General features: G+C 37.8%; 1 protein-coding gene across 5 annotated transcripts in view; it reads left to right on the top strand.

Annotated features, from left to right (window-relative positions):
• The first annotated feature begins 6,646 nt into the window (after positions 1-6,646).
• ARL13B (ARF like GTPase 13B) overlaps positions 6,647-23,706 on the top strand; it is a 76,784-nt gene continuing 59,724 nt past the window's right edge. For 2 of the 5 annotated variants that reach the window (XM_073231798.1, XM_073231797.1), the window contains exons 1-3: positions 6,648-7,337; positions 15,890-15,960; positions 22,893-23,142. In XM_073231798.1, coding sequence (XP_073087899.1) covers positions 7,279-7,337; positions 15,890-15,960; positions 22,893-23,142 — 380 coding nt within the window. In that variant the 5' untranslated portion in view covers positions 6,648-7,278. Of the gene's footprint in view, positions 7,338-15,889; positions 15,961-22,892; positions 23,143-23,706 lie in introns of all 5 variants that reach the window. The other 3 variants (XM_037001673.2, XM_037001672.2, XM_073231796.1) reach the window with 2 other exon arrangements.

Raw genomic sequence — 23,706 nt, 5'->3', positions numbered from 1 at the left:
GGACGTTTCCTGGAAGCTTTCCGGAGCTGGGGGCAGGGCTCCGGGGGCAGGGCTCCGGGAGAAACCGGAGGCCTAGTAAACACTGCAGAGGCATCCTTCCTCGCCTGCTCCCGAGCTCCAGCGTTCCCTGGCTCCGGCAGTTTCCCCAGGGGAAGGGGAAGCCAACAGTGAAAAAGCAGCGAGCTGGGGTGGGAGGCTGAGTGGCCAAGAGAACTTCGAGGACTCAAGAGTCCGGGGGCGCATCTAGGTTGAGAAAGAAAAATGGTGAGATTAAAAGTTGCGAATGAAGACATTAGCCAAAAGTTAAAAGCAACTGAAAACTCTAGGAAGGCTATAAATCACAGAGATAATGGAAGCAAATGAGATTGCTTGACCGCCCACATTTTTATTTTGTTTTGGCATTTATGATGTAAAAATATTATAGCCAAAAAAATATTTTTGAGAAAAACTTTCTCAAATTCTATCACCTTCAAACAGCTCGTTTTGAGGTAGGGCAGAGACATGGGACAAGCATCATGGTTGGTTTTTCCTGCCTATGATGAAAAATGTCAAGGTATAAACAGTATAGGAAGAACAGGAGGGTAAGTAAGATTTCATTTAAAAAACCAGGGTGTTAGGAGGGAAGAGGCCTAAGATGTTATATGGTAACTAGCCAACAACTGACCCTATCTTAAGGCAGGGCAGGCAGTCCTAAGTGATATGTCCCCACTGCTTGAGGACAACCACTATCTTGTAGGAGAACAGGATGAAGATATTCCTTGTGTTAAATTTATCTTACATAATATCTGAAGGACTATGCATGATTACATAATGTCTCTCACTGGAGATAGACAACATGAGACCACATGTGAAGCCTAGATGCCCTGCTCTTTGCCACATTCTTGAAAGCCTTAAACAACAGAATCCTAAAACCTTAAGTGTGCTTCCTTTCTGAGGTTGCCCACGCTCCCGTCCTTTGAGTGTGTACTTTGCCTTAAAGACTTCTCAGGGCTCAACTTAGTGTGTTTTGCCCCCTGTGCTCTTCCAGTGGTAAGTGTCTTTGTTACTTCACCATTTCATCCAACTTTCTGGATTTAAGCACAAGTCTTCACTCTCTGTCCTACTTTAGACAAGTAGGGAAGGGCTACTAAACTCTCTGATTTGGGCTTGTAAATTCCTGTCACATGGGTGATCTGGACCTGACTGCAGCTCTAATATCATGCTCTTTAGCACCTTCCCGAAAATCTTCTTTCTTTGCTTTGGGAAGTCCTCAGAACATAATCTCAATCCATCCCACATCCTGGGGTGAAAGAGTTTACTTCCCATGCCGTGCAGATTCAAGCAGACACTGGACACCAGGTGACACTGGCTTCAGGAGTTGGCAAGGATTTGCCTTATGCTGAGCAGGAGTTCTATTGCCTTCCCTTTCCTCCCTGTGTTTTTCCTTGCTCTTTGCTGCCCACTCCGCTGCTGCCATTTGCTGCTACTCTAGCTTTAATGAATTCCTTCCTTACCTACACTCTCTGACCTGTTTGAGAATTCTTTCTTGATCAGAGTCAAGGTTGAGATTTTACCTAGTGATTAGGGAGAGACCTCCCCAGATGCAGCTGCCTGACAATGGTTTTGTCTTTTGCATATTACATCCACTTCTTGTGTGTAGACATACACCATTGAAATATGTTACTGAATGTTTAAGGCTTCCTCTGGAGCTAAACAGCCTGGATTCAGATCATGAAACTCTGCCACTTATTGGTTGTGTAACTTTAAGCACATTGCTTACCTTCTCTGAGCCTCAGTAATATCATCTGTAAAATGGGGATAATAGTGGGTTTTCATAGTGTTGATATAAGGACTTAAGAATTGTGAAGCAATTAATATGTGTGAAATAGTATTTAAGGTGTATTTACTATGATCACTTCTAAAACTTCTGCCTAAATGAATATATCAATTGATTTACTATGTGTGTGAGTGAAAGTCAATAGGCTTGTCATCTTCAAGGGTCTCTTCCACCTCCACCTTTCTATGGTTCTGTGATCCACTTGGATGGAAGGTGATATTAGAGACACTTTTTCCGATAACATTTGCAGTGGAATTATTGAACATAAAAGACACTTCGCTCTTTTAAAATATCTTCCTTCTTTCTGTGTCTGTCTCTACCATGTCAATCTATTCCCCATTCCCCACCTTATTCCCAGCCCAGAGTGATTTAATTATAAATATGATACTTATCTGTGTAGAATTGATGGTGTGCTAGCAATCAAAACATTAAACACAGTGATCTTTAAGTCATTAATTCATTTAATTGTTCAATATTTAAATGCATTTAGACCATGAGTCTTTGAAGTAAAGGCTCAATTTGGGCATCTCCTCATCTTGTGAGGAGGAAATAGCAGAGCACTGATTTTGAGATGTCAAAATTTTGCAAGAAGGGAAAACTTCCCAAACCGTGAATCAACAACATTTCATAACAAATAATCTCCAAAACAGACATAAATAGAGTTTGAAGAAGGGCATGTTAGAGAAACATAAGGTACCTGAAAGAAAAATGTTACTTTCCTAAAGACTTCAATTGAAAATGAGTATCTTGATACAAAAAATGTGTATCACAGTGCTAACAATACTTGTCAGTGCTGAAAAACTGTGTGTGCTATCTACATACGCTGCAATGTCAACTTTTGAAAAGTCATATACTGAAGTATTTAGTGACAAAGTTTAATAACACATTTTTGGATAAAATTTTAAGGTTTTAATTTATCTCGGAAGTTCACTCTGTGAAGTTGATATCTGACTTTAGCTCATTAGTGATTAACGCTTGGTCAATTCACTTGGCCAAAATTTGTTCTCAGAATAGTTATAAATATGCAATTGAATCCCATCCAAAATTTAACAGCTAATTTAATCCCCTTCCCAGTAGTAATCCTAATCCCTTTTCCTTGTCCTTTTTTACATTTTTAATATATTGTCTCATTTTTGTTTATTATCCACCTCTTTATTCCTCCCTGCCACTAGAATATAAATTCCATGAGGGCAGGAATTTTTTTTTCCACAACTATATTCTAAGTGCTTAGAACAATGACTGGTACATAAACATTCAACTAAATTCAGTTTAACAATACAAGCCTGGGAATATTTATGACAAAATATCAACAGTAATCATTTCCTGTAGTGGGATTATGTATCATTTTCCTTTTATTGAGTTTTCTGATATTGCTTGGTGAAAACTAACAGTCAGGCTTAAATAGTTAAACCACAGGCACTGAAGACTGGTCTTGTTTTGTTTGTTGTTTGTATGTTTGTTTTAGAAAAAGTGATTTTCATGATTGTACTTTAAGAATGTTACCTTGTGAATGATTACAAAATGGAACAGGGCAGACAAAGATTAGAAACCAAGTAACATTGTAAAGACATAACTGATGGTGAGAATGTGGAGAGAAGGGAACCCTTGTACACTTGGTGGGAATGTATATTGGTGCAACTACTGTGGAAAACAGCATAAAGTTTCCTCAAGAAATTAAGACTCAAACTACCATATCATCCAACAGTGCCACTTCTGTGTATAATCCAGAGGCAAAATCTCTACCTCAGACATACCTGTACCCCATGTTCATTACAGCATTATTCACAATAGCCAAGATGTGGGAACAAACTAAGTGTCCTTTTACAGATGAATGGATAAAGATACAACATTAGGGAATTATGCTAAGTGAAATAAACCAGACAAAGACAAATACTGTTCGAGATCAAATATATGTAGAAACTTGAAGTCAGATTCATAGAAACAGAGAGTAGAATGGTGGTTGCTGGGCTCTGGGGGTGGGGAAATAGGGAGAAGCTGCTTAAAGGGTGCAAACTTTCAATTAAAAGATGAGTAAGTTCTGAGGATCTCATGTAGTGCCTGGTGACTATAGTTAATTGTACTGTACTGTATATTCAAAATTTGCTAAGAGAATAGATCTTAAGTGTTCTCACCAGAAGAAAAAAAAAGTAACAATGTAAGGTGATGGGTTAACTTGATTGTGGGAATCATTTCACTTTGTATACATATACATATATCAAATAATCACATTGTACACTTTAAAATATATTACAATTTTATTTATCAATTATACCTAAATAAAGCTGGGGGAAAAAAGAAACCAAGTAATATTTAGGAGGTAATTTCCACAGTGCCTGGGTGATGAAACCAAGTCTTAACTAGAATGACAGCAAGATTATTTTCATCATTCAGAATAAATTAGATTATACTGTGGTAAAAAAGTCACAGATTGCAATGGTTTAAGGTAAGAGTTTATATCTTGCTCCCTGGAAGTCAACTGGAGGTCTTTCCAGGTAGCTGTCTTCCACGTGTTAGCTTAGCATTCCATACTGTATTGATTTTATAGTACTTAAAGTTAACAGTCTTCCATAATTACCATTGCAAAAGAAGAGATTATGTGGAAAACTGTGTACCAGCTCTGAAATGCTTTCACCAAGAGGTGACACAACTACTACCCTCACGTATTACTGGACAAAGAACATTCCGTGATTTGAAGAGGGTGGGAGTAACTATCTCATGTGCTTGTAAAAAGAAAGAGGATTGGAAACAGTGGGCTGCACTTGTCTACCAAATCACTTTATATTGAAAACCTTACAGTCAATTTAGTTAACCAAATGACCAGCTGTATGTGAGCACCAGAAATGTTTGGTAATATATCCCTATCAGAAGTAGGGAAGACATGAAGAAGAGCTGGGGTTGAGTATATTTTTGGAAAAGTTAGGGTGTTAAGTGTTACTCCAGAAATGCTCAAGCTACAACTACATAGCATGGCCCTTTAGGCACACAAATAGTCATTGGATTCTTCAAGAGAACATGCCTTTAAAAAACAGGGGAATAAGGTTGGATCTTGGAGAATACGTATAGGAACTTGAGGAGGAATGACCAATGAGACCAGAAGAGAACCAGAAAAATGAATAATTGTGAAAAGCCAAAGGAGGAAAGTTTCTGAGAAATTAACTAAATGCATTAAGTGATGCAAATGAAAATTAGGAAGATGTAGGAAATTAGCAATTAGGAAGACATGTTACATCCAGAAAAAAATGTGTTTTGAGTAGTTTGATGGGACAGAAGCCCAATCACAGTAAATTGATAAAGTGAATAGCAAAAATATTTATGCTTTAATGATCTCAAACCATGAGTTTAAGAAATTGGATTGTGAAAGTAGAGTGAGCAGAATAGTATTACCTTGACTCAAAGCTAAGAGGAAATTGTGTCTTTATCCTGCCCTGCTCTCTTACCCATTCTTTAATTACCTTGGAAATTGTAGCCAAATATCTAAGAAAAAATGAGGAGGGATATTTTTAGGATGTTGGATCAAGAAGTAATCAAAGGGCAGGATTTCAGAAAATTGAAAAATGAGGTTTGTCAAAGTCTCAGGAAAGTGGTTATCCTTGCAAAAGAGGAGGTGGATGTCATGATATATTAGAAAATAAGAGGAAACAAAGATAACAGGAAAGAAGAAAATTCATGAGGATATCATCTAAATTTCTTCTTTATTACTATAAAACAGAGGTATTACAGTGTCTAGACAGGACAGTCCAGCAGAGGCAGCATCTTGCACTGAGGAGGAAGGTCAGGTCCAACTAACAAAACCAGTAGAGGTCATATAGCCTTGAGCAAGTGGAAAGAAACTGGAAAGAAAACTGAAGTTACGAAGTCAACAATGAGAACAGTGAATAAGATCCCTAACAATTTGAAGAAAGAAGTAGGAGGATATCTGCCATAAATGTTTATGGGACAGGTGACACCAACTTCATGATCTGCTATCTATTATCTGTTAGAAATCACACTTGAGGTTTATTTCTCTCATTTATTATGTTAGCAAACCTGCAAAGTAGGTATTTTCATTCCATTTTACAGATGGGGTACCTGGCTATAGAGACAGGAAGCTGTAAGAGATCTATAGGAGTCTGAATTAAGGTTACATGAGTAGTAAAGGACAGAGATTTTAAAACTAGATCTGTCTTAGTCCCAAACCATTATTTTTCCCTGTATACACTGGGCTTCTCAGGGCCCTTTCTCCTTTTACTAGGATTTGAAAATATGTATTTATGTTGATACTGAATGGAGACACAGGTCCCTACATATTGTGCATGCATTTTTTCCCTATAAGGAATGTACTTATTATTTCTTTTCAAATAATATAAAAAGAAATGCAGATATTACATATTTCTTTAAATAAAACAAAATATATCAAACAACCACCAGTATATCATGATCTCCATCTTGAAGAAACCAAACAGCTAGCAATTCCTGTAACTAAAAATCCTGAAAAGAACATACATCAAAACGTTTACAATGGTTTTCTTTGGGTAGTGCGTATGAGATTTTTTCTTCATCGTTTTTCACTATTTTTCACGTTTTCTACAAAGAACATGTTTTTTTTGTAATCATAACCCCTCACATAATAAATACACAATCCTATATCACTTTTAAGTAACAAGCAGGGATAAACATTAAACTGATTAAACATTATTAAAATACCACTCTCTTCTGAATTACTGGACAGTTAGCAAATGAATTTTTTCCTTGTCCTTAACTTACAATAATTGCTCCAGTGTATTGTTTCTGTAGTTGTGCAACCAGTCTGCGGGGATCCCAAAGGATCCCCACCCCCGCTTTAGAAAACAAAACAAAACACGCGCTAGACTTGAGACTTCTGGGTCTCAGTTAGAGTTGGAGACAGATGAGACGCAGCACCCTAGGTATACTGAAAAAAAAGCCTTGCCTAATTGTTCCTCAACAGACGTCTGGACGCTCTCCGTTGCCTAGTTACGAGAAATACCTCCTCCGCAGCCCCGCCTCCTCCTCTAAACCACGCCCCTTTCATCCTTCCACCTTTCGGGTGGGGATGAGCCGGGCCCCTCCAGCCACTCACAGGCCTCCGCCGCGGGTCTTGTAACGGTGATTGGGACAGTGCATGGGCGGTGCTTGGGGCGGGCCTTCCGCGCGTGAGAGGAACGTCAGCACGTCGGCGCCGGGTTTTCTCTGGCGGGGCCCGGCTAACCTGCCTTGTGTGTGTGTGTGACTGTGTATTTCGCACAGCTCAGCCTGGGCGGGGAGCGCCTTGTGCGCTCGTGGGTGGGCACGGTTACTGGGCTTGGTGCTCTGGCTGACCGCCTTCAGCGTCCTGCCGGCCTTTTCCCAGGGCCATTACTGCTGCGGGGCGCTTCGGAGCAGAGGCGGCTCCCGGGCTCTGCCCGAGGCAGTCGGTGTCCATCCCTCTGGGCTCGGATGGGAGGCGGCGGGGGGAGCGGCTTGGGATGTTCAGTCTGATGGACAACTGCTGCAGCTGGTTCAAGCGGTGGCGGGAGCCGGTCAGGTAGGCTGGAGTCCGCCGCCCGACGCGGTCCCGGGGGAAGGAGAGGGAGGGAGGGCTGCGCTCCGCCTCTTCTGCCTCTGTGCTTGGACCAGTTTCTCCAGGCCTCTGGGGATGCTTTAGCGTGCAGGTTAACTTTTCCCCGGAGGGAGAGAGAGAGAAAAGTAGCCTGTTTAGTCCAGTTGCATTTAAGTTCTCAGTAATCTCATTGTTGTAATATAAATGGATTCGAATTTTTTTTAAGTTGTGGATTTTGTGTGTATATGGAATTGGAAACTATCTGTTGTATATTTTTTTAAAATTTTAATTTTGATATCGTTAATGTACAATTACTTAAACAAAATTATGGTTACTAGACTCCCCCTATTATCAAGTCCCCCCCACATACCCCATTACAGTCACTGTCTATCACCGTAAGATGCTATAGAATCATTATTTGTCTTCTCTGTGGTATACTGCCTTTCCCGTGTCCCCTCCCCCTGCTACGTTATGTGTGTGTGCTAATCCTAATGCCCCGTTTTCCCCCTTAACCCTCCCTTCCCACCCATGCTCCCCAGTCCCTTTCCCTTTCATAACTGTTAGTCCATTCATGGGTTCTATGAGTCTGCTGCTGTTTTGCTCCTTCAGTTTTTGCTTTATTCTTATACTCCATAGATGAGTGAAATCATTTGGTACTTGTCTTTCTCCGCCTGGCTTATTTCACTGAGCATAATATCCTCTAGCTCCGTCCATGTTGTTGCAAATGGGTTTGTTTTCTCCTTATGGCTGAATAATATTCCATTGTGTATATGTACCACCTCTTCTTTATCCATTCATCTACTGATGGATACTTAGGTTGCTTCCATTTCTTGGCTATTGTAAATAGTGCTGTGATAAACATAGGAGTGCATATATCTTTTTCAAACTGGGCTGCTGCATTCTTAGGGTAAATTCCTAGGAGTGGAATTCCTGGGTCAAATGGTATTTCTATTTTTAGATTTTTGAGGAACCCCCATACTGCTTTCCACAATGGTTGAACTAGTTTACATTCCACCAGCAGTGTAGGAGGGTTCCCCTTTCTCCAGCATTTGTTGTTCCTATTTTTTTCTATGTTGGCCATCCTAACTGGTGTGCGGTGATACCTCATTGTGGTTTTAATTTGCATTTCTCTGATGACTAGCTATGTGGAGCATCTTTTCATGTGCCTGTTGGCCATCTGGATTTCTTCTTTGGAGAAGTGTCTGTTCAGCTCCTCTGCCCATTTTTTAACTGGCTTATTTGCTTTTTCTTTGTTGAGGTGTGTGATCTCTATATAATTTGGATGTCAGCCCCTTATCAGATATGTCATTCATGAATATATTCTCCCATACTATAGGATGTCTTTTTGTTCTACTGATGATATCCTTTGCTGTACAGAAGCTTTTTAGTTTGATATAGTCCCACTTGTTCATTTTTGCTTTTGTTTCCCTTGCCCTGGGAGATATGTTCATGAAGAAGTTGCTCATGTTTATGTCCAAGAGATTTTTGCCTATATTTTTTTCTAAGAGTTTATGGCTTCATGACTTACATTCAGGTCTTTGATCCATTTCGAGTTTACTTTTGTGTATTGGGTTAGACAATAATCCAGTTTCATTCTCTTAACATGTAGCTGTCTAGTTTTGCCAACACCAGCTATTGAAGAGGCTGTCATTTCCCCATTGTATATCAATGGCTCCTTTATCATATATTAATTGACCATATATGCTTGCATTTATATCTGGGCTCTCTATTCTGTTTCACTGGTCTATGGGTCTGTTCTTGTGCCAGTACCAGATTGTCTTGATTACTGTGGCTTTGTAGTAGAGCTTGAAGTCAGGGAGCATAATTCCCCCTGCTTTATTCTTCTCAGGATTACTTTGGTTATTCAGGGTCTTTTGTCATTCCATATGAATTTTAGAACTATTTTCTGTAATTCATTGAAGAATGTTGTAGGTATTTTGATGGGGATTGCATTGAATCTGTCGATAGCTTTAGGCAGGGTGGCCATTTGACAATATTAATTCTTCCTAATCAAGAGCATGGGATGAATTTCCATTTATTAATGTCCTCTTTAATTTCTCTTGAGAGTGTCCCATAGTTTTCAGGGTATAGGTCTTTCACTTCCTTGATTAGGTTTATTTGTATGTATTTTATTCTTTTTGATACAATTGAGAATGGAATTGTTTTCTGGATTTCTCTTTCTTCCAGTTTATCATTAGTGTATAGCAATGCAACAGATTTCTGTGTATTAATTTTGTATCCTGCAACTTTGCTGAATTCAGATATTAGTTCTAGTAGTTTTGGAGTGGATTCTTTAGGGTTTTTTATGTACAATATCATGTCATCTGCAAACAGTGACAGTTTAACTTCTTCCTTACCAATCTGGATGCCTTTTATTTCTTTGTGTTGTGTGATTGCTGTGGCTAGGACCTCTAGTACTATGTTGAGTTAAAGTGGGGAGAGTGGGCATCCTTGTCTTGTTCCCGATCTTAGAGGAAAAACTTTCAGCTTCTCACTGTCAAGTATAATGTTGGCTGTGGGTTTGTCATATATGGCCTTTATTATGTTGAGGTACTTGCCCTCTATACCCATTTTGTTGAGAGGTTTTATCATGAATTGATGTTGTGTTTTTTCCAAAGCTTTTTCAGCTTCAGTGGAAATGATCATATGGTTTTTGTCCTTTTTGTTGATGTGGTAAATGATGTTGATGGATTTTCAAATGTTGCACCATCCTTGCATCCCTGAGATGAATCCCACTTGATCGTGGTGTATGATCCTCTTGATGTATTTTTGAATTTGGTTTGCTATTATTTTGTTGAGTATTTTTGCATGTATGTTCATCAGGGATATTGGTCTCTAATTTTCTTATTTTCTGGGGTCTTTACCTGGTTTTGGTATTAGAGTGATTCTGGCTTCATAGAATGAGTTTGGAAATATTCCTTCCTCTTCTGTTTTTTGGAAAACTTTAAGAAAAATGGGTATTTTGTCTTGTCTGTATGTCTGATAAAATTCAGCGGTGAATCCATCTGGACCAGGAATTTTTTTCTTGGGTATTTTTGATTACCGTTTCAATTTCTTTGCTGATAATTGGTCCATTTAGATTTTCTGTTTCTTCGTTGGTCATTCTTGGAAGTTTTTATTTTTCTAGGAAGTTGTCCATTTTCTTCTAGGTTTTCCAGCTTGTTAGCATGTAGATTTTCATAGTGGTCTCTAATAATTTTTTGTATTTCTGTAGGGTCTGTCCTGATTTTTCCTTTCTCATTTCTCATTCTGTTGATGTGTGTAGTTTCTCTTTTTCTCTTAATAAGTCTGGCTAGCTGCTTATCTATTTTGTTTATTTTCTCAAAGAACCAGCTGTGGGTTTCACTGATTTTTTTTCTGTTGTTTTATTCTCCTCAATTTTATTTATTTTTTCTCTGATCTTTATTACGTCCCTTCTCCTGCTGACTTTGGACCTCATTTGTTCTTCTCTTTCCAGTTTCAATAATTGTCACTTTAGACTATTCATTTGGGATTGTTTTTACTTCTTTAAATAGGCCTAGGTTGCTATATACTTTCCTCTTAGAACTGCCATCGCTGCATCCCACAGAAGTTGGGGCTTTGTGCTGTTGTTGTCATTTGTCTCTGTTTATTGCTTGATCTCTATTTTAATTTGGTCGTTGATCCATTGATTATTTAGGAGCATGTTGTTAAGCCTCCATGTGTTTGTGAGCCTTTTTGTTTTCTTTGTACAATTTATTTCTAGTTTTATGCCTTTCTGTCTTAGAATTTGTTTGGTAGAATTTCAGTCTTTTTGAATTTACTGAGGCTCCTTTTGTGGCCAAGTATGTAGTGTATTTTGGAGAATGTTCCATGTGCACTTGAGAATAGTGTGTATCCTGCTGCTTTTGGGTGTAGAGTTCTGTAGATGTCTGTTAAGTCCATCTTTTCTTAACAGATGTGTTGTTAAGTGCCTCTGTCCTTACTTATTTTCTGTCTGGTGGATTTGTCCCTTGGAGTGAGTAGTGTGTTGAAGTCTCCTAGAATGAATGCATTGCATTCTATTTCCTCCTTTAATTCTGTTACTATTTATTTCACATGTTGGTGCTCCTGTATTGGGTGCATATATATTTATAATGGTTATATCCTCTTGTTGAACTGACCCCTTTATCATTATGTAATGTCCTTCTTTATCTCTTGCTACTTTCTTTGTTTTGAAGTCTGTTTTGTCTGATACAAGTACTGTAATGCCTGCTTTTCTCTCTATTGTTTGTATGAAATATCTTTTTCCATCCCTTGACTTTTAGTCTGTGTATGTCTTTGGGTTTGAGGTGAGTATCTTGTAAGCAGCATATAGATGGGTCTTGCTTTTTTATCCATTCTATTACTCTGTGTCTTTTGATTGGTGTATTCAGTCCATTTACATTTAGGGTGATTATTGTAAGATATGTACTTATTGCCATTGCAGGCTTTAGATTCATGGTTACCAAAGGTTCAATGGTAGCTTCTTTACTATCTAACTGTCTAACTTAGCTCTCTTATTAAGCTATTATAAACACAGTCTGATGATTCTTTATTTCTCTCACTTCTTATTCCTTCTCCTCCATTCTTTATATGTTAGGTGTTTTATTCTGTGCTCTTTTATATGTCCTTTGACTGCTTTTGTGAGTATTTGATTTTATATTTTGTCTTTAGTTAGTATTTGCTTGGTCTGCTCTCTTTGCTGTGATTCTATTTTCTCTGGTGACATCTGTTTAGTCTTAGGAGTGCTCCCGTCTAGAACAGTCCCTCTTAAATACCTTGTAGAGGTGGTTTGTGGGAAGCAAATTCCCTCACCTTTTGCTTGTCTGGGTATTGTTTAATCCCTCCTTCATATTTAAATGATAATCATGCTGAATACAGTATTCTTGGTTCAAGGCACTTCTGTTTCATTGTATTAAATATATCATGCCATTCTCTTCTGGCCTGTAAGGTTTCTGTTGAGAAGTCTGATGATAGCCTGATGGGTTTTCCTTTGTAGGTGACCTTTTTCTCTCTCTCTGGCTGCCTTTAATACTCTGTCCTTGTATTAGATCTTTGCCATTTTAATTATTATGTGTCTTGGTGTTGTCCTCCTTGGGTCCCTTTTGTTGGGTGTTCTGTCGGCTTCCATGTTCTGAGAGACTATTTCCTCCCCCAGTTTGGGGAAGTTTTCAGCAATTATTTCTTCAAAGACACTTTCTATCCCTTTTTCTCTCTCTTCTTCTTCTGCTACCCCTATAATGTGAATATTCTTCTGTTTAGATTGGTCACACAATTCTCTTAATATTCTTTCATTCCTGGAGATCCTTTTATCTCTCTCTGCCTCAGCTTTTCTGTGTTCCTGTTCTCTGATTTCTATTCCATTAACTGCCTGTTGCACCTCATCCAGTCTGCTCTTAAGTCCTTCCAGAGATTGTTTTATTTCTGTATTCTCCCTCTCAACTTTATCCTTTAACTCTTGCATATTTCTCTGCAGGTCCATCAGCATGGTTATGACCTTCATTTTGAATACTTTTTCAGGAAGATTGGTTAAATCTATCTCTCCATGCCCTTTCTTGGGGGTTATCTGGGCGATTCTGTTCTGGACCAAATTCTTCTGCCTTTTCATGGCGATAGAGGTAGCTGTAGGCAGGTAGCATGTGTGTCAGCTGGGAGAACAAAGCCCTTTCCTGCTTGTTGGTTTCCTTGCCCTTCTCCGCTGCCTGTGTCAATTACCCGCACACCTGGCGCGGCATCCTGATTAATCTGCTATGCTGCCATGGGCGGGGTCACCATCAGGGTAGCCCAGAGCCCTGTTGGGAGTGGCAGGTGCACCGGGTGTGGTCTCCTGCGAGAATGTTGCCCCTTTGCGCCTTGCCCTGGTTTTCTCTGCCTGTGCCGGGCAGCTACACATTAGTGGCAGCCTCTTATGGTTGAGATTTTTTACTTTGGCTCATGAGAGATGGGAAAGTTCCCGTGATGTCCTCGGAACTGCTCAGCCAGTTGCTGTGGGTTTGTAGTACAGCCTTCCTTCCTCCTGGGGGCGGCACAGTTGCCTGCTGTCTCTTCCTGTGGCTGCCTGTGCTTTCTCTCATTACGGGTACTCACCTCTCCAATGCCTGTATTCTTGCTAGGCTCCAAGGTTTATTATGAGGGTTAGAGATTGTGGATGTTTGTTTGCTATTGTATCATAGGTAAATCAATATTTATAGAATAAATGATACAAACAAGCAGAAGATGGGCATTTGTTTCCCAAAAGTAATTGTTTTGGTTCATGGTGATGTTTGAGGTACTGCATATCCTGAAATGAATTATAAATTGTTAAAGAACAGTTGAATTATCTTTGATGTTATTTTAGTCTAATTCATGGGATATTTAGTAACTTGAATTATCTAAGATATTATTGAAATTATCCATCATTTTTGGGTAGTTATCTACTGTATTTTGTTTGGAAATTGTTTTGTTATCTTAAGTCATGTTCTTTATTCTACTCTAAATATCTCATAGCTTTTTCAAGAAATAAGCTCATGTTTTTCAGCATTGATAATGCAGGTAAAGTTTCCACATGGATCAAGGTACCTAGACCTTACATACCACCTCAGTTCCTTAAATTCACAATGTGCTGTGGATCTCTGGCATTCTGGTTGGCTGACTGGGGCTCGGGTTTGGGGATGCTGCTGATTGCAACTACTTTATTCTTGCACTGACTATAGATGTACTTCTCTCTTTATTCCCCATGGTGCGTAGGGTCTTTGAAGATTTAGAAAAGACTAAGTTTCCTGGATAACAAAGGAAAGTAAATGGAGAGTAAATTAATTGTACCTTACAAAGCCAAAGTCCTCACCATGCCTAAGGCCCTGTGTAATCTGTGCTCTGATGTGTTTGTAACCCTGTCCTTCTTCCCTGCCCTTTTCTCACTGTGTTTTACCTTACTGGTTTCTCACTGTGACTGGACCATTCCTGCTGGTGCCCGCCTTAGCGCCTTTGACCCAGCTGTTCTCTCCTGCTCCAGATATTTGCTTGACTAACGCCCTCCTTCAAGACCTTGCTCAGATTTTACCTTCTCAGTGAGGCCTGCCTGATCACCCTACATAAAACTGCAACCCACCTCCCATCCCTACTCCTGCTCCTCTTTACCCTGCTCTACTCTATTCTTTTTCTGTAAGGTTCCATCACCTTCTGCCATACTAATGTTATACTTTACTTATTTCCTATATTTATTATTATTGTTTGACTCCTGCTGCCAAATTCCGTTAGGTAAAGGCAGAGTTTATCTGTTTTTGTTTGTTTATTGTTGTTGTGGTTATTTTTGGTAAACAAATGTATCTCAAGTGCCTAGAACATGGGTGTCTGGTGTACAGAAGATGGTCAGTAACTGTTGAATAAATGACCAATTGGTTTTTGCAATACTGAGCTTGTTTTTCCTCAGCTTGAGACACATAACTGGACTGCCTCATACCCTCACCTCTGTCCTTTCTCTTTGTTGTATAGACCTTCCATATACATCTGGAAGAAAAAAAACCCCAGATCCAGGAGAGTCAGACCTAGAGAGATGAAAGAACATCTTTTCTTGCCATCTAGTTTCTATTTTTTAATCCTTTTTGGGATGATTGTAAATGAAAAATGACTGTACTTGGTAAAAACCCTGATTCTACCCCATAAGAGTGTCGCCGTGTGGTTTTAAAATGGCAGCCCTATTATATACAGTGTGGCTTTCTCTCTGCATTCCCAAATCCATGGAGTTCATAGATGGGCTCACCTCTTACATTATCCAGTAGTTAAGCCTAGAGCAGAAATGAGCATTAGTGGTATAGACTGAATCACCAACATAACAGGACAAGTACAGTAGATTTGTTCATTTATACCTGTCCCAGGTTTAAGAAGTCCTTAGGAGCTAGGTGAATTAGTTACTGGTTCTTACTATAAGTGCCTTAATGTCTTATGTCTTATGACTCTGGATTTATGTTTCTTCAGTTATAAAACTGAACAGGACTTTTTTTGACTCTGTAAAACTTAACTATGTCATCAGAAACATTTGTAATTGTAGGAACCTGCTTTCAAAATAGGTTAGCCCTTAAGTTAATAACCATGTTACTGTAATACTATATTTAAGACTTGTATTTGGCTGCATATGTAAAAATAGAGTTGAGGACACCTGTAGTGTCTAGAACCTAACAATAATTTTTATGTAATTTCGTAAGAAAAAGCAGATTTGTTATAATCTTTAGAATTCAGTTAACTAGAACTGGAATCTTTTGTCATGATAACTCATCTTAGAATCCATCTCCCTCTTCCCTTTCTCACTTCCTTCTTTTCTTTATTTCTTCTCTAGCCTTTGGGTTATCTATTGTATATTTTTCCTCTTTTTGCTAAGAGAACAAAAAGATGACATTTTTAAAGGTATTTTTCATAAATTTTGCTTTTTGAAATTTTATTCATTATTGTACCCTCCTGCCAAGCAGATTGTCTGTACATAATAGATGCTCTTTAAATGATGCTTGAATGAATACATTTGCTTTTATTTTTCTCTAATACTGAATTAACTCAGAATGTGGTTTTTAAATTTTTATTATTTTAAGAAAGGTGACTCTTGTGATGGTGGGACTTGATAATGCTGGTAAAACGGCAACGGCAAAGGGAATCCAAGGAGGTAAGCTGGAAATATCTATTATTTGATTATTCTGAATTATTTATTAAAATTACTTTTATTACTTATTCATTGTGTACAGGTACTGTCTATTCAGTTACTTTCTGTTAGTATACTTGTGGCTAAATGGTAAATGGATTCTGGCTTAGTAGTAGCAGCCTATTATCTGGTTTCAGATTTGAATAAATGCTGAGATGTGAGGCTTCTTGAAGTCCTTGATCAACTAAGAGGGATCACATCTGTCTTCTAACCAATAAGAAGGATAATATAAAAAAATGGGACATGCCCTGCCTTTAAGAATACAGTTCTTCTCCTTATATTGTGTTGGCTGGAATTTAGTCACAAGGCTTAATGAAAGGGAGGTAGAAGTACAGTTAGCTATCACAGTTCTCTTTGCATCTCCTAATTTTTTTTTTCAGTATGTTATGTAAGTTTTATAGTTATGTTAAAGATAGGGCATCTGTGTCATGAAAGGGCTTTATGTCATGTATATTACATGTCACTTGGTGCATTTACATAGTCTTAATTTAATGCCTTTTACTACAATATAGAAGTGACTGTGTTAATGAGTTTGTTGTATCCCCGGAAGATGTAGTACCAGCCAGGCATCTTAAAGGGTAAGAATTGGGAGAAAACCTAACATATATTTGTTGCTGAAAACAGATGTTGCAGCAAGATATCATGCACACCAAATACTCAGGGCTTTTATTTATGGAAGTTTATGAAAGAAAATTAACACCTTGCAAAACTTGCTATTTGAGAAAATGGTTTTGTTACCCCAAACTCTACTATGTAGCATTAGATGTATATTACGTATTACTGTCTTTGGGATCCCTCAGGTTATCTCCTAGGTTAATTCTGACAGAGCACTCAGTGTCCTCACCTAAACCAGGGCTTGGCAAACTTCTGCAAAGAGCCAAATATTTTAGGCTTTGAGGGCCTAGGGTCATTTTCCCAACCATACAAATGTGGCACATTAGTGTGAAGGAAGCCATAGACAATATGTACACTAATGAGCCTGGCCATATTTCAGTGAGACTATGGACACCAAAATTTGATGTATTATGAAATATTATTCTTTCTATTTTTTTGCTGTCATTTAAAAATGTAAAACATTCTTAGCTTGAGGGCCATCTAAAAACAGGTGGTGAGCCATATTTGGCCTGCAGGCCATGACCACTTATCTAAACATCTTCCCTTCTTCTGTTACTTCAAAGTTTCACATTCAAGGGAGTAAAAACAAAAGAATCTGCTAATCAGACCAGACCATTTGATTGGTTGAGTGTATTCGGAACATCTTCATTCCATCAGACCTTTTCTCTTCTGAATGCCATCTCCCTCTATCCATCAGTTTCTTTTTGAGTCTAGAAAATGTTTCAGGTGTCACATCATGAACAAAAAGTTAAAGCTGCCTTTAACTTTGAGCCCCCCTCTGGCTCTGTTTTTGTTTTTCATCTCATATTTATTTATTCTTTTTAATTTTAATTTTATTGTTTTATTCACACTTTAATTTTTTTATATGATTTTATTTACTTTTATACTTAAAGTGACTAATTTCTTACCGTTTTCCTTTTTTCAAGATTCCGGGTATATAGAACTACTTTAAGTTTTCCAAATTGAGCCTTTTCATGCCTTTGTATTTTTTGTTTATGCTATTCTCACTTGTCTTACTAGAGAGAATATCTACTTATCTTTAAAGACAGAGTATCTACTAATACATAAAGTCGTATATTTATCACATAGTCTCCTTCATGAAGTCTTTTTCTGATCTACTTCTGCTCTTACCTATTACCACCACCATCAGTGGAATTGACCACAGTGGACCCTGAATAACATGGGAGTTAGGGGTATGGCCCCCTGCATATCAAATCTGAGTGTAATTATTGACTCCCCCAAAATGTAACTATTAGCCTACTTTTGACTGGAAGTCTTACTGATAACATAAACATATATTTTATATGTTATATGTATTATATACACTATTGTTACAGTAAGTAAAAGACTAGAGAAAAGACCATGTTTTTTTGAATTGTTGGAAATCTCTAAAAATATTCTGATATATTTATTAAAAAAAAATCCATCCAGTCCAAACCTGTGTTATTCAAGGGTTACTTTTACTTACTCTATTTTGGCCTGCTCTTACTTAGATCTACTTATATTACTTCTTAATTGCTCTTTTGTTTATGTATTTCTCCACCTCTCCACACTGTAAATACCCAATGGGCAGTTTTACTCGTTTTGGTATTTCAGTTCAGGCCATGCTTTAGGTATAGTAAGCAGTCTTCTTAGAACATTTCCCACAGGGCTTCTACTCTTCAACTTATTAATGTGTCTTCTCTCTCTTTTGATTGTTTCTTTTGATACTGCTTCTTCTCTGACTGTATTTTTGTTTATGCTGTTCTCACTTGTCTTACTAGAGAGAATATCTACTTATCTTTAAAGACAGAGTTTAAAGACTGTGTTGCCATTGTCTAAATGCAACCTTCAATGTCTTTCATCTATAATGTTAGTATAGCTTCCAAATCTAAGAGTATTTTCCCTACCTTGAACTTCAATTCTTTGAATTTTTCTTCTTCATGGCCATCAAGTGATTGCCTTAGTTAGATATAGGTTCAGTTGTTTTAACAGAGACCTGAAATAACAGTGGTGTACCAAAGCAGAAGTTTATTTCTCTCTCATAACAGCACAGGCAAAAGTTGTTCAGGGCTGGTGTAAGAGTTCCATGGTGTTAGGGAATTAACTTCCTTCTCTTACCTGCTTTTTCATTGCTAGTGTTCTCCTTTGCTTACCTGGTTCAAGGTTACTCACAACTATGTGTGCATTTCGGCTGGAAGGAAGAGGGAAAGTGGAGGGTATCCTTTCCTTTGAGTACGGGAACCAGAAGCCACCACATCACTTTTCAGTTCACATATCATTGACTAAAACGAAAGGTGTTCTGGGCTGGCTTCTACTTGCTCTTACTGGCTCTTATTAGCTAGCAAGAACTAATTAGGCACATCTCTTCCCAACTCTGTGTCCAGGTACCTCACATTGGTAGTTTGAAGTTAGCCATGATGGGAGTATTTACATCATGGAAATTGGCAAATGCTATGTATCAGAGTCCTCCTCCACAAAGCCTGTTCAACACTGAACAGTACACCACTAGCATACTGCCTAACACCTGCTTTTTTGGCCACCCCTAGCTGTAGAGACCAATGATTATCTTCTTTATCCTAAACAGCTATATGCTCAGCTAAAATAACAGGATTCTCTGACTGTCCAGTGATGTTTTCTAATAGTTCCTAAGAGACTATTGTTATTTTGGGTGGGAAAATTCTTCTTTGTGTGAATTGGTCCCTAGCATTGTTGGATATTAACACATCTTTGTTTTATTCTAGTTATTTGTTTATATAAATGCTTTCCCTTTTTTACCTCTGTGTAAGAGTTCTGTAAGATCAGAAATGGATCTTATTAATTGTACATCTAGGAGCTTGCACAGTTCTTAGATGCTCAATAGATAAGACTGTGTATTTTCATTTTATCTTAGACTTTGTAGAGACTTTCTTAACACATATACTTTACTGAAATCCTTGGGTTTGGGGACCATATGTCTTTGTACCCATGGTTTTTGTATGATGTCTCAATAAATGATTACATGGATGGATGAATAAATATTGGAAGGACAAAAGGAAGGGAGGATGTAAAGACAGCAGCTTCAGCTCTCATAGTAGTCTGGTAGTGTAGGATTGAACAATTTACTGAGTTCTAAGGATACACAGACAGGTCCCACATACTGGGTATGTATAGGCCACTGTGTCTACCTGCAGGAAGACAGAATATTATGATAGATGATTTAGGTGATACTGGAAGTGGGAAGGAATGATAATAGAAGAATTTATAGGGAAGAGTGTAACCTCAAATTTTAATTTTGAGTCTTGAAACATAGTATCATGAGTAGGAACCAAGGGACAGAATAGAGAAGTAGGGGAGGGTGTTCATGTATCAGAAGAAACAGAACAAACAAAGACTTGAATTTGAGTCCTGGCTCTGCCTACCATGTAACCTTGAAAAAATTACTTAATCTGAATTGGTTTCCTGGAGTATTGCCATCATTTTATTCATGTTTCCATTGCTTCCTAGTCTAGAATGTTCTTTTTTCTTTGTTTTAATTTTGTAGTTTTGAAGACTTCACTCCCATTTCATTAATCTCCGAAGCCTTCTCATCCCTCCCTTCTCTTTACCCTTTTCCTCTTGAATGCCCTCTGCCTTCTTTAATTTGGGCTACTAAAACTACCATAGACTGGGTAGTTCAAACAACAGAGTTATTTCTCACAATTCTAGGGGCTGGAAGTATGAGATCAAGGTGCAAAAGCAAGGTCAGGTTCTTGGTGAAGGCCCTCTTCCAGGTTTACAGACAGCCATCTTTCTGTTTTCTCAGGTGGCAGAAAGAGAGAATGGAAACAAGCTCTCAGGCCTTTTCCCATTAAGAGCACTAATCCTATCATAGGGGTTCCACCCTCTTAACCTCACCTAAACCTAATTACCCCCCAAAGATCCCACTTCCAAATACCATCACTTTGCTGTTAGAATTTCAATATAGGAATTTGGAGGGACACAAACATGCAGTCCATAACACTCTTACACAGTTCTTTCCAGACTTTCACAGAACGTATAGGTTCTTGTGTTATTCCCATTAGTATTCTGCTTCTTTGTATTGCACTCTATATTCTTTGAGAATGGCAACCCTATCTTATTCATCTTTACATCCTAATGCCTAACAAAGTCCTTGTACTGAGTAGTAGTTCTGTACATATCAGTTCCCTTATCCCTGCTCCAGTGTAGTTGATTTATTTTCACTAATAGTTTCCTGAGGGTACTTCTCAAATCATACTCAAAGACAGTTGCCTGTTTTAATAGTGGAAACCAATTTTGTCCTGGACTAGATCCACTTTTTTTTAATTGAAATATAGTTGATAGACAATCTTACATTGACATTAAGTATACAACACAGTGGTTCAGCAGTTGCCCATGTTATTAAATCTTACAGTTACTATCTGTCAACATAGGAGGAAGTTACAGAATCATTGACTATATTCTCCATACTGTACTACCATCCCTGTGACTACTTGAATTATGATTGAGAATTTTTGTGCCCCCTTTACCCTCTTACACTCTTCACCTACCCACTCCAATCCCTCCCCTGTGGTAACCACCTAGTTGCACATTTTTATTTAAATGTCTAGTGTAATCTTGTTTTTGGAATCAGGATGCTTATATTGCTAATAACTTTTGTTTTTCTCCTTCCAGATAAGGAAGGTCCTATAAAAAAAAAGTGACTGTATTGTCTCTGTTCACCTTCCAGGGAACTGTGTAAACTGTACTAAGATGCTTGCTTAAAGTGAGGAGTACACTGCAAGTCTGTTTCTCAGTCACCCCTGAGCCTAACAGCAGATGCCTTTCAAATTTTTTATGTTTGTAATAGCAAATGTTTTGCTAAGTGTGAGAATGATAAAATCCTCTCTATAAAGCAGTGTTGTTCAAAATAACTTTCTGCAATGATGGAAATGTTCTATATTGATTTTGTCCAACAGGGTAGGCCACTAGCCAAGTGTGGCTTTTGAGCATTTGAAATGTAGTTAGTACAACTGAGGAACTCAATTTTAAATTTTACTGAATTTTAATTTTTAAAATTTAAAAAGTCTTATGTAAATTGACTGTGTGGCTGTAAATAAAGTCCAGTGGAGTGATGTTTGTTGTGGATTCGAGTGAGGAGGAGAGAATGGAAGAGACAAACATGAAGTTTGAACCCTTCTTTATAATCATCGAGTCACCAGGTTCTGGTAATCTTTCATGAGTTCTCTTTTTCCATCCCTCTCTTTATTTTCATGCTCTCTGAAAAGTGCCTGTCACTCTCACTTCCAGTCAATTATAGAGACTTTTGCAAAGATGAATATTAATAAAGCACTACTTTAGTCAATTTAATTATATTATTGATCTGCTGAAATACCTCCCACGGTTCCAGTTCTCTATCTTCAGAACTCTCTTCAGTCCCCATTCACAATCAGGGGTTTGCTCCAGCCACAGTGTTCAGCATGTGTGTACTTCTTGCCTTTGTCATTTCTTTACTTAGATTGCTTTTTTACTTGTTTAGATCTTACCTAGTTCCAACTCCACATTCAAGTCTTCTTGAACCTAGCGACCTTTTAAATCTCTTATTGTCATTAACGCTCCTAATTGATTGTAATCATACATACCTTGAACCTTCTTTTTGTCATACACAGAAGTCCAAAATAAAGTTCAGTTAACAGTTTATAAGACATCCAAAACATACTCCTGTAGAACTAATAGAATCTCTTTATGTTCACAAGCTGCCCTCAAAAGTCTCTTTATTGAAATTAGCTTTAATTCAGCTAGTTAAAAAGAGTAGGCATTCTCTTCATATTCTCTCCCATTTGTTAGTTCTCCTAAACTATTCTCTAAATGTTCAGTTTTTCTTTAAGATTCCACAAAAGTAGTAATGATCCCTGGAGATGACTGTGGTGTTGAGAGGATGAAATTTTTATTGTTTGTGATTCAGAGAGTCAATAGCCTTGAAGGCAAGAGTTCTTTCATTTCTTAATTCTACAGATGCTTACTTATCAAGTGCCTGTTACATAGTAGGCATTTTTCTAGGAGCTGGAGTTTTATCAATAAAAACAAACAACAAATAGACAGAAATTCCTATTTGCATGGAGTGTAAATTCTATTTGGATATTATACAGTATCTACTCTTCTACCTGACCAGTATGCTTTAGATGTAATGCTTACTGTATAAACAAATAATAAACATTCCATTTATTACTGAAGTATGATGAATAACACTATGTCATTTATTAATGTTAATTCAACATATTTAACATAACTTATTGTTATCAATTTGAAGTCTAAAGATTATTTCTTTATATCATTTTAAACAGAGTGTCCTGAAGATGTAGCCCCTACTGTTGGATTTTCCAAAATTTACCTTAGACAAGGGAAGTTTGAAGTCACCATCTTTGACTTGGGAGGTGGAAAAAGAATTCGGGGAATCTGGAAGAATTACTATGCTGAGTCTTATGGGGTAATATTTGTTGTGGATTCCAGTGACGAAGAGAGAATGGAAGAGACGAAAGAGACAATGTCAGAAGTGTTAAGACATCCTAGGATATCAGGAAAGCCTATATTGGTGTAAGTAAGTTGGTGCCATTATAAATGTAGAAACAACAGCATTAGCCAACAAAGAAATTTGCCTAAGTTATGAAGTACTGAATAAGCTAAAATAGTCACACTGCAGTATAATAAAATGTATGTAATTTACTGGGAGTTGTTCATATGGAGGGCCTTGTTACAATGTAATCCACAGAGACTACAGGTTGAGTGTATATTGTAAAAAAGCCTTATAATTGGATCTCCTGAGTATTCACATATAAACATTTTGTTTTATTTGATAATTTACTTTTATTCAAAGTAAATTTATCATTGCATTTTGAAATGGTCTACTAACAAGGTCCTACAACAGTGTTCATTTTTTCTCTTTACGATTTGCTCTTTGTTTCTTGAAGAATATTCTTGTTTGAAAGTCATTTAAATGGTTTATTCTTCTAATGCCACATTGATTTCTGTTTCCAAATTGAACATGTGATCTATGTTATCTATTTAGTCATAGACTTACATCATTTTTTCAACTGCTTAAACATTTTTTAAAAACTAAGTGGCAGAATTTGTACGACCTGCCCTCATAGTCTTTCTGCA

Source organism: Manis javanica, chromosome 3 (genome assembly GCF_040802235.1).
Source record: "Manis javanica isolate MJ-LG chromosome 3, MJ_LKY, whole genome shotgun sequence".
NCBI lineage: Eukaryota > Metazoa > Chordata > Mammalia > Pholidota > Manidae > Manis > Manis javanica.
This window is presented reverse-complemented; position numbering and strand designations above follow the sequence as displayed.